General features: G+C 36.3%; 1 protein-coding gene across 11 annotated transcripts in view; it reads right to left on the minus strand.

The window, feature by feature from the left end:
• DPP10 (dipeptidyl peptidase like 10) overlaps nt 1-12,417 on the minus strand; it is a 494,333-nt gene that overhangs the window by 6,921 nt on the left and 474,995 nt on the right. For all 11 annotated transcript variants that reach the window (XM_080599345.1, XM_080599346.1, XM_080599344.1 and 8 more), the window contains 4 exons: nt 10,631-10,729; nt 10,453-10,522; nt 3,081-3,275; nt 1,406-1,460 (listed from right to left, as the gene is read on the minus strand). In XM_080599345.1, the coding sequence (XP_080455471.1) occupies nt 1,406-1,460; nt 3,081-3,275; nt 10,453-10,522; nt 10,631-10,729 (419 nt within the window). The remainder of the gene's footprint in view (nt 1-1,405; nt 1,461-3,080; nt 3,276-10,452; nt 10,523-10,630; nt 10,730-12,417) is intronic.

Below are 12,417 nucleotides of genomic sequence, written 5' to 3' on the forward strand. Positions count from 1 at the left end.
AACTGACTTTTCAATTTTATGAATTTTTGTTTGTCAGAAAACACACACACAAAACAAAACTAAAAATCGCTGAGAGGTAAAAAAAAAAAAAATGGTATAGACATTGGTAGATATCTACAACTGCATTTACGTCTGCTTTATGGTAATTTTGGCTTGTCATGTCACTGTTAGGAAAGTGTTGAATTTCCTATAGAAAACGTGGAAATTTTTGAAGTTAGGAATATGTGAGTATTTTGGGGGTGTTTAGTGATTTCAATTCAGAAAAAACATTTTTAATCATTTGTGGGAAGAGCCTATGGAGAAACGTATATAATTATATGCATGTGTATTTTCATATACATTGGTAACAGGCACTAAAACCTGAATAGCAATGTCTGCCGTGATCATTTGGTGGATGCAATCACCCCTACTTAGCTGAAAAATCTCTGGCTGCTGCCCTGCAAACCTAATACTGTTCTGTTGCTACTGATACTCTTGCAATGACAGTTTCAATAGCTCAGGGAGTATGGCAGAAGCTTACATCTTTGAGGAAGGTCACTCTCTTCCGGGATGTTAATACTAGCCAGTACTTCATTTTCACTACACTACACTAACTAACTAGTCTTCCAAATTGCTACAACACTGGTGTTAAATATCAGTATCACAGTGGAAAGCATGCTGTTCCTATAACTGGTGACCGTGGTGTTGTCTAGGTACTTGGCCATGGTTTGTTGTTGCTTTGAGGTCAAATGCACAAAATATTTTCATTTTCAGGATAACAAAATATTAATAATAATAATTAAAAAAAAAGATGCACATGCTAGTTTATAGTTTATAGAAGAAGCAGCAATTATTTGGTGTTTAATTGCTGTTTTTTAACAGACCAGTAAAATGCTATTTAGTTTGTTATGAAAGGTTAAGCCTTTGCCTTGCTCCCTCTCATGCTAGAGGCAACAACATGCTACACAGTGAAGCAGCTGACAAAATAGCAAAGACACAAACGAAGTTCTTGTAACTGAGTTGTAACTTAGGCAGTCAGTAAAATATTCAGATATAAAAGTTGTATTAGAAGGACACTGTCAATTTAACTGTAGCCCAAATGTAAAAGTGCAAGAAACAAGCTTTTACAACACCTAAGCCCATATTAAAAATTTCTAATGAAAGCAGATGTTTTTCAACAAATATTTTGTCCTTCAGTTTCTGAAAAGCAAATGCTACAGTACCATAAAATGGATTTGATTAATCTCAAATACCCATTCTGAGAAATAAATATACAGAAACTACAGTAAATTATGGTAGCGTTTCCCTCACTTTTAATAACTGAAATTGTCTTAGGAAAAGAGATAAATATATTTGTTTATGAACTAGGATTCTCATAAAGAATAATGTTGATATATCCTACTATCCTACTATTTTTGCACATTACCTTCCCGAATATACTCAGTCTTTTAGGATCAATGAAGGGCTGTTTCAATAATGATCTGCAAGAAGAAAAGAAAAAGAAAAAGGAAATAAAAAGTTCTTTATACACCAGATTCACCAAAGTAAAAAAGAAAATTATTTGTACTTTGAGAAACTGTTATACATGTGGATAAGGTAGAAGAACAAATTACAGCAATAAAAGTGATATTGCACCAGGAAATGTGATTTTTTTTATTTTTTTATTTTTGTAATTCATCCTCTATATGGCAAACACATGGCACTGAACTCATCTTACCTAACTTTAGATACCTGAATTTGAGCATCTTGACTAAATTGCACATTTGCACCTGTTCCTCTGTCAGAGAGAAGAGCGCTCTCGAACAGCCTTTCTTCCCACTCATGTCAGGCACTTCCCTCAGCCTGGGGAGAGCCACCCTTCAGAAATGCCAGGATTTTCCATTAACTAGAGCTTAAATGACTGGCTTTGACCAGTTGCCTAGTTTTCAGACAGTTAAAGGAAGGTAAAATGACTGCAACTTCCTGAGTCTAGGTAATTATCCAAATAATTAATTCTCTCATCAGGGCATTTAATTAGCAATGGTGAATTTTATATGGAAAAGACAAAATAACCTGAGGCTAAAATCCAACTGCTTTTGAAGAGACAAACCCAGCTTCAGTACCTTCTCTCACCTCCTCTCTCCCTTTTCCCCATGCAATGCACCCAAAAAGAGGCCAGATATTGAGTTTAAACCACTTATTATTTAAGCAGAGAGCTCAGATCTCACAGCACAGCTTGTGGCCTGCTTCTGACAGCCCTTTTGCAAGGGTCACTTGGATGTTTGCAAGATGAGTTGCTCTGCTCAACGCAGCCCATTCCTGACCATTGTAAATGCCAGGAGCCCCAGTGCCCAGGTCTGTCATGTCAGATACAGATACACAGATACCTACTCATGCATAGGTTGAAGCATTAAACCCTTTCAAAGAAGAAGAAAACAAAGAAACAAACAAAAAACACAGCTAACTGAAAGTCTGCCCTTGTCTTTCCTTGAAGGTCCCTAGAAAGAGTCCATCCAGACCTTGATATTAGCCTATCGGATATTGGCACCCTGAGTAAAGAGGGTTGTCAAAGCTGTGTGTGATTAATCTACAGAGAGACTACCCTCTTATGCAGCTGGTGGATTTGTATCAGTTAAAGAACGACAATACAAATGAGAAATAAGTAGGCATTTGCCCAGATTTTGTTCTCATTTACAACATTATAACTCCATTTGCATTGTAAAATTACTTGAAAACTCCATGGTGAAAATGAGAGCAGCATCCTATCACATAGGCCTAAAAATTTGTAACACAAAAGCAGTTGAACATTACCATTTGTGCTGTAAGAAATTTTCCTAAGCAATATACACAAATACAAAGTAGCATAGATGGCATATTTATATGACACACTGAAGGACAGCTTTACCAAAGAGAAGCACCAGCATATAAAGCAAGCATCTCTTTGATCTTTAATTTGCTGTTTGTATTGAAAAGGTTATTATTTCAATATTCGCAACTGCGTTAAAAAATAAATATTAATGTTATTTACTATGCAGAGAAACCATTCTAGGCAGTTTCAGTCAAAAATGTTTTTTCATCAAGGTAGAAGAGGAGTAAAAGAAGAAAAGTTTGCACATACGTACTCTACGGCTGCTATTTGGTCCTTCACTTCCACTGATCCTAAGCATCGGTGGACTTCTTGTAGGATCTTGAGGCCTTGAAATCCACTCCCTCTGCCATCAAATCGAGCTACGATGACATTATCAGAGTTGACAAGCACTGAGTCCCAGTCAATGTGAAACTTATCTGTAACCAACTGGCTGCCTGGAGCTTCATCACTGCAAATACCAACACACCAGACACAAACGAAGACTATTGACAATGTGATGCACTTTGCTGTTCTCTGATATTTTAATTAACCTAGATGGCAGAATTCAGTTGTTTATGCAATCCTGTTGAATTACTGTCCCTTCCATCGATACTATCCCATTAGCTAGTGCTGCTGTACCTGCAGTAGCAGTAAGCAAAATAACTTTAAAACCGTTATGCTGTGGTGTTGCCAATAGCTGAATATATTTTATAGAAACAAACAGAAAATCAAAGCATGTAGTGCTGCTTATAGGTTAAAGTGAACAAAAAAAAAATACAATCACTAATGGCTATTTCAGTTCTGAGAAGGCTCATGTACAATTTGTTAAGTTGCACTAAACAGACAAAAAGGAATATTCATTCCGTACCTTGAGTATGATTTTGTAGGATATATAATACGTTATATATAGAAGGTTGCCATCTTCAAAAAGAAATAATTGCATTATTGTATCCTCAAATGGATTTTCTGAAATACGGTACAAAGAAGACTAAAGTACACTTTGGAGAAAATTACATTTTCTCCATCCAAATTCACAGCAAGAAATGGATGCAGGCAGGAATGATAAGTTTATTTTATGACTTTAAAAAAAAAAAGTATTTTAGAGAAGAAAAGGTGGAAAAGAATGGGAGAATGCAGTGTCTAGAGGAACAATAAGCATTTTATATTGAAGGCAAATATACTATTTTCCTTCCAAAGAAAACAAAATGCCAGTTTTAAAAAGGAAGCTTGGCATTATTTCTTCCCCAAGATAAACGCAGAATAAGAGAGCTGGCTACCATGAAGTTCTACAAAATGCAAAATACTTCTATGCAGGCTGCATCTGCCAGCTGAATACAAATTAAAATGTAAAAGTGTCTGTGCTGGCTGTATGGAAATTAGATTGGACAGTGTCTGTGGGAATATCCTGTCTAAGGTGAAAGAAAGATGAAGACAGAAATGATTATTTCACCAGAGAACCCTAAGCTTCAGAGACTTATAAAAACCTGGGGGAAGGAAAGAGAGATAAAAATCTTGTACAATAACTGCTGTCTTATATGTATTTTTTTTGGCTGTGGATAGCATATATCACCTTCAAGGTAATCTCCCTATTAATTTGCAAGCATGTGATGAATACATATGTTTTCAAATTCAGCAAGACCTACCTACAGCAATACATAGCTGATGTATCATCTGCATTACTTAGTTGTAGAGTTAGTCAAAATATTTTATGCTTGATTCATCATTATCCTATGTAACAATTTTATATATGGCTTTATAAAAAGAAAGGAAGAGTGGTTTTTGTTTGCTTAACCATTCAGTTGTGATTACACGCAACTACAATAACTGCAAACAATCCAGAACAATGAATTTGGAAATAATGACTGTCGAGTGAGCTCTGCAGAAGACACAAGTTTCAGAAGTATATAATCATTATTATTTGTAAAAAGAGCAGGAGCAGAAAGTTTCTTTTAAAATGTATGGTAATTGTACAGATCAAGGTTTTCAGAAGCACTCTACATTGACATAGATGGCTTCACAGAGCTTCCACCACTATTTCCAATAGCAGAATAGCAGCAGCCCCAAGCCTCCAATCATTTTTATTTTTTATTTTTTAAAGTAAAGCTCTTTTAACTTTTCAAAAGAAGAAAATCTGTCAGAAATATCCTTGTCTGTCTGGTTATCTTTAAAACAGTTTAATGCACCCCACGCAAGTGAAATTATCATGAATCAGCCCACATCTCTCCCACCTAAATTAAGAACAAAACAAATAGGGTTCTCATTTATGTGTTATATATCTAGGCACTTGGGAAAAGGGGAAGAACCATGACATTTGCAGGCTTTCTTCTGTACCAGAAGATGCTTTAAACCAAAATAGGGTTTTAAGTGAAAAATGCCACCCTCAGATAATTTCTTCTATTGAAAAAAAGAACATTAGACAGAACTTCAGTAAGATTTTCTGTGGGTGAGAACTGACAGCAATGTTTTTCCAAGCTCCTTCTCTGGAGGGCATAGCTGGGCTACTTTTAGGCTCAGACTTTAAACACATCTACCACTCTCCTTCATGATGGGTTGTTTGACATATTGCTTTTGGAAGCAATTTTCCAGTGGCTAATTTATTTCAAGAATGTCCACGTAAGTAGTCTGTGACAGGCATTTAAAGCCATTTCCATTGAGGTACATGTCAAAATTCCCATTAGCATCATAAGGTCTCTTTACTCTTCAGCTGCTACTCTAAAATAATACTGATTATCTGAGGTGTGACTCTGTTCTCCACAGAGAGACAGCATATATTCTATGCACCTTTTAGGCCACACTTTTACCCTTAAAAGAGGCTTCTGCAAGGTATTAATCCTTTATGCAAGTTTGGACATCACCCTGAGGGCTTTGTAACAAAGCAGGTTTGTTACTGCAGTGCAATAACAGATGTACAGCCTGACTGGTGAAGTTTGTCTTGGGATTCCAGCTTTCTCAAAGGTCAGTTTTTGTTTTGCACTCATCATTACTTACAGCCCAATTACAATTCACTTTTGTTCAGTGGTACCCTGTTCATAGGTTTATTTCATGACCCCTCTGGTAAGCCTGAGTGAAAGTCCATTCTGTTTATGCTTGTGTGTGATAGAAACACAGAAGTCTTCCCACCTGACTATGGATGGACATAAGGGAAGCAAAGTACTACAGCAAAATCAAAGCCAACACCACAATGCATATGCAAAGTTACATCTTTGCCATCCCTCAGGGGTTCCTTAAGGAGCAGTATCCCTGTCATCTTCAGAGTCAAGCAACAAGAGCAGAATGATTCAAATGAAGAAGATGCCTAACAATTTCTGGTTCTTTTTCCTTCTTGTATGTCAGAGCACTTGCACTTTTTTTTTTTTCCTCCTGACTTTCAAAGTTAGAAGCTTGAGAGCTGCCTAGTTTGTGTCTTCAACAGTGACTACACCTGGATTATGAGTCCTCTGTGGCAGCACGACTGCTGACAACTTGGGCAAACTGCAGAAGTTCACCATTGAGGCACCATTTAAACAGACAGGAGCCATCAATAATATACCAATATCATTGACCTTAGTGGGTAGTTTGTATGCTTCTTGCAAGGCAGTCACATACACTGCAGACTGTCTGGGAAAAGGGGCAGCTCATCATAAGTTCATATACTGCTGAAAAGAGAAGAATCTGTTATTTTGGATTCTATAACCAAAAGCTTTAACTGAAGTCTCTGTTCATGACTAGAGTTACAGCCTTCAGGGGATAATATAATGTTACCAGAGAGGCTGTTGCTGCTGTACTCTGAGTTCTACTCCTCTGCCAATCTCCTACCATGACTGCAGCAAAATTTATTTCAGGTTTTGCATCATTTTAAAACTAAGTGGGAAGATTGTAAATTGGAACTTTAGAAGTTATACAGTTGACCAAACAGAGGGGAAAACAATTTCAAAATATATGTGGAAAATAACTGCTATTATCACTGCTTAATTTCCTGTACATCTCTTTCTATTTCTGCCATGCAGTAGATTTGATACAGTATATGGAAAAGGCATCTTGATAGCAAACATCAGAAAGACTACATCTCAGATGATAAAATCTACCCACTATAGACAAAGAAATATCACTGACAAAAGTCTTTCTTATGGTGAAACTGAGAGGGAGAAGAATGCCAGTTTGCAAAAACTAGTACAATGGAAAAATCCAATTCATTTTCAGATTTCATGGGCATCTCTTGTTCAGCTTTCAAGCACACCCACCATTACTGGTCAAAAATCAGGGAACCTGAATAGCCTCACACACTGAGAACGGAAAATCCCAAACATTTTCTCCCTATTCATATATGCTTTTAAGATATACCAGACTACAACTAGAAATTGTTAGCATATTTATAACTCCTCCCTGCAGATATGGCCAAACAAATTAAAATACATCACCAGGAGTTACTCCATTACTAGGGCAAAATCATGTGATATGCAGGCCTGAAGTAGACAATATAAGAAAAAAAATGTTATTCTTAAAATATCTTTCTCAGACCCTCAAGGCTGAAGATTTTGAAAATACAGTTTTAAGAAGAGATGTGATACTGTCTTGTGTTACCAGAAAAGGAGGTGAAGTTTTGAATCTCCTGTTGTCTTTCTCTAAGAAAGATCTAACAAGCATTTTATTCACATTGTAGGATGTGTACTGCTGGGGGCGGGGAGTGGAGGAAGCTAAAAGATAGGGGAAGCTAAAGGAGGACAGATCTTAGCTCAAAAATTTCCTAAGTCCTTTTTGGGGACAAGAGTGAAGAGAAAGGGATTGAGAAGGCTGATTATGGCCAATAGCACTGGGACCACTACTGCAAACGAAACAGCTGGAGTAAAACTCCAGCCTGTCCCTCTTTTAGCCTACAGCTAAATGAATTCTCCCTTTGGGCCATGAGAAATGTTACGAAGTTCAAAGGAGAGGAAAGAAAATCAGACTTTGATGTAACAGAAGCACAAGAGAGTAGTGAAATACTGCTCTGTATTGGTAGAAACAGGAAGAACGAAGACATTGGATGGATGGCCTGCAAAACAACTAGTGAATCATTCACGTGACTTAGGGATCCCCAAAAAATTAAACTTTGCAGCTGTCTCACAGGGGAAGAACTGGCCAAATAAAAATGTTTTTAGGTACATCCTCCTTTGCAAGCATTTTGCAACCAAAGTAGTGGAATTCACCATGTACTTTATGCTTCACCTTGTAGACAAGCATCAACTCTTCACTTGCAACAGCTGCCAGTTAAAACGAGTAATATCCTTTACAAAATTGAAAGGTACGCAACATGACTATCAATATATAAAGCCTTATACCCCACATCTCGAATATCTTCCAATATTTGTATTATGCCTCTCTACATTTCTGCTAGTCTTGTAAAATGAGTTATTCCTGAAGCTGTAAAAAAGTCTTCACTTCCAACCTTACTGTCTTGTCTTATGCTATCAGTCCCAAAAGTGTATTAACTGGAGGCATAAATAGATTTGATTGCTTGGGCAAGGCCTAAATCTTTCATTGTTTCAGTAACAGATGAAGTGATTCCTGTTTATTACCAAAATATAACATCAAGTAAACAAACAAACAAACGGAAACCTCTTGGAGACAATTCACTGTTACTTTGGAGAGTACCCTGCTGCTTTCTTTCCCTTGAAAATCAGAACAAACTCTCCACTGATTTGGTTTTACAATATCCACCTACATATTGGACAATTTTAAATGGTGTTAAATAATAAATGTTGACATTTAAGATACATTATCCTAAAGATTTTGAAGGAATGAGGTTAATTATGTTCAAGAAAAAATAAAGAATGATTATCACCTCTCATTTTATTACCCGGATTAAATGCCAGAATCTTTACTTAATCATTTTCTATGTGTTACTAAGGAGTGTATCATACTTTTTTAATGAGTAAGGTGAACCATAATGAGAAAATCAAGGATCTGGAATTTAAACTTTGATGTTAATTATATAGAAAAGAGATGATAATCGCATTTTCAACCAATTACTGTACACCTCTCTAATCTATAGCTACACTGCATGTATTATATCAGAAGGAAACCAAGTGTGAATTGTATAAGTTGTTTAGGAGAACAAATGGAAAAAAAAAAAAAAAGAGTGTGTTATAATCTATTTAGCATTTTATGGCCTATGCATCACAATTCCAGGAAGAATAACAGCTCTAACCAACAAAACTGGCTTCTATATGAGACCTATTTGTTAGATAGTCTGGTCATACACAGATGAACATAGATTTTAACATGGCAATACAATGATCTTCTATTTCAGCACTGCAGCATGCTTTGCAACTACTACTGGATGAATCTTCACAAAATCCTTACCATGAAGGGTACAGGATATTTAGGGCTTAGGCCTTAAGTTGAGCTTATGACAACATGGAGCTGTACAGCATTCGCATCTGGGTTTTATGCTGGGACCACAATCCACTGACACAGGCTCCCTTCCAAGATTCAGCCTTAACACTCAGCAGCCTGGGTGCCATATCTTGGGAGCTCACATTTATCTGCAGGTGCCTTTCATAAATGTAGGAGCCTTATTATAGTCATACACCTTTGATATGGCTACCAGCTTTCAGTGATTTGAAAAAATATATATATTTGTTATTGTGTGACTATGAGAATAACACCAAACTTTCTTCCCCTTTTCTATTCCAACTTTTCTTAGAATTGTAACCCTATCAATCCAGAGGGCACCAGAACACTACACGGAAGCATTTGCTGCTACCAGAAATTACAGTCAAAATATGAACCTCAGCCATCAAAAAAGGACTTTATTCAGAGGAGGGAAACTGGCCACCAGTGCAAAAGCCCTGCAGACAGATCTGAGACCACATAAGCAAACCAGATCCTGGCAAAATGTATGACTCGGGGAAGGTGAAACTTCACCAGAGGCTTGAGAGTCTCTGAAGCAATCACTGCAGCATGTTAGATCTTACATGCCATATTTACCCTCCAGCTTAGAAAACAAAGAATCAGAAACCCCTGTACACCTAACTAGGCATTTAAATTGGACTGCACAGATATATTAGGTAAATTTCTTTTTAAACTCACATTCTCTTTTAATCAGCTTTCTTCCTTTCCTGCCTCTCTTCTTCATAAGCCCTTGTCAAATTGCAGCTGAAATGGACCTCAAAAAACACTTCGTATTTAACACTTCACTATTCTAAATGTCTATCTTCTCTTTATATACATCTAAGTGTATGTAGCCTGGATCAAGATGTTATATCACATTTCCTTTCCAACAAAACTGATACACAATTAAACCATTATTACCTAGGACAATGGTAAGCATTCATTTTCAAACTTTCAGCAACTGGAATACAATAACAATTGTAACACAGCTGAAAATGTAAGCAAGAAAGTAGCTGTAGCTGAGCAATATGAAAGGCACCATTTGTTAGTGGTCAAACTAGGTTTGACGAGATCAACACCACCACCACCACCATCCAAAAAACAAAAACAACAGGCATCTCTTCCAGACGGTGCCTAAAACAAAATCTTCCTGAGAACAAGTCTTTTCATTTATCAACTCAAATCCATGAGGCAATTTTCCTACATAATGAAAAAATACATTTTCTAATTATGGAATTATATGTTTTCTCTGAAGTACTTTTTATTATTTTATATGATTCTATATAAATACTTACATTATTAATAGAAGGGCATACTGGTTTCGATCCGTGAAATCTTTTGGCAGTGACAACTGTAAAGGGAGTTCTTTTAAGAAAAGAGCAAGACATTAAAGGCTGGTAGTTACACAGATGAAAAACAGTAACAATTCAAGAAAGCTTTTGGTTTGTTAAAATAATATTTTGCCAAATTTACCGTAATCCTCAATGTGAAGCATTTTAATTTCAGTTCTGGAATTCTTTTTCTTCAAAACAGCTTCTTTCAACAGAGCGTTATTCTCCAAAATATAAAAATCTGTAGAAAACAGCAAGAAAAAACAAGCTGAGAGGTACAGAAAACCATCATTCAAAGAGAAATCAATATTCCAAAAAAATTACAGGAAAGGACACAAATGTGCAGTAACAACTCTTGTAAATTATTTCCTTCTTTAAATGTTTTTTTTTTTAAAAAAATATATATATATACACACATATATATATAATGCAACTGCTTTGCAATTCAAGATCAATCATTTTAATTCAGAACATATACAACTACTCTCATTTCTGGCTTCAGTAGGCTTTGTTTTTGTTAAGCACTAACAATGAAATCGCTGATGACCAACATGAATAGTAGTATCCCTGACAAATACTAACAGCAGCTGCCACAGGGGAAAGGCTAGTCTGCTGGGCAATATCCTAAGCCCCGAGTAAGCACACTTCTCTAGGCTACGTATTCCAAGTCAATATTTAGCCATTACAGCTCTACTTGATCACTTCATGTCCTTCTCTGTCTTCTGCACTTCAGCCAAGAGTAAGACTTAGTTTGGCTTAAAGCTGCAGACAGATTTGAAGCAATCCTTTTGCATATGGAAGAACGATCATTCTTTTTTTTTTTTCTTGTTTTCACTCAAATTAACAATCTTGTATCCAAAATGTAAATTTTTCATTAAAAAATAAACCCTGCACTTAGGTCAAAAAGAGACAGTCTAAGGAGAATGCCTTTTCTGGGCAGTCAACCAAAATGGTATAATTATAGTCTGAGGATGAAATAATTGAAGTAATCCATAATCATTGTTTTATTAATTGAAGAGGATAATTTAATCTTGCACTGAAACACTGTAGATAAATTATCTCTCTTATTATTTGCTTTCTCATTTTTACAGCAAACAACATCCCTTTATCCTGGCTTGCTTTATTTCTTTTAAGATGCTCTACATAGATCTCTTAACAATGATTCACTATCAATAGTAGTTTAGATACGAATAATAAAGAGTCAAAGCGTACCTTCACAGAATTGAGTAGCTCTACAGAAGTCAATTAATTTTACTTTAGCAGTATCTACCTCTTACTGAGTTGGATAAAACTCCTTCCCCTTGGTGTGACACGGCACTGAGATTTACAAATACTGTCAACAGTGACATTAAAAAAAAATACAAAGCTGAAGTGCACACATTAATTAATGCTTGCTAGCACAATACTATTGATTAGTATGCTACTTCAACATGCAAGGTTAGGTCATCTGTTGTTGTCATCTGTGGCTGGCGAGGACAAAAGGAACACAGGCAAGCAGAGTACATAATTTTTGGATTCTGGGAAAAATTCTGGGGATAATCTATTGGATGAAATTGGGACAGGTAAGGATTGGTCTAGTAGATTTGAATGGAATGATTCAACCTTTCCTCTAATCCACACCTTCATGCTATGTGGAACCACAGTGGAGCTGGTGGTAGTGCTGTTACCTCTACTGCACTAGAGAAATACCTTAAGTGAGGAAAACTGCTGCTCAAGGATAGTCTTCTATTACAAAGTATCCCAAACAGCCAGGAAACACCTGGCTATAGGTTTGGTGTCAATATGCAGAAGGTAATGAGTAAAATTTCAAAATTAGAAGTATTGAATACCTTCCCAAAAAGGCCTTATTTTTGGATTCGTCATCATTGAAAATGTCAGTGGAATTGGTCTGATTTGAGAAATGTAAGAGCAGGACTAAGTTCATTGTAT

The sequence above is a fragment of the Anser brachyrhynchus genome (assembly GCF_964034855.1).
Source record: "Anser brachyrhynchus genome assembly, chromosome: 7".
Lineage (NCBI taxonomy): Eukaryota > Metazoa > Chordata > Aves > Anseriformes > Anatidae > Anser > Anser brachyrhynchus.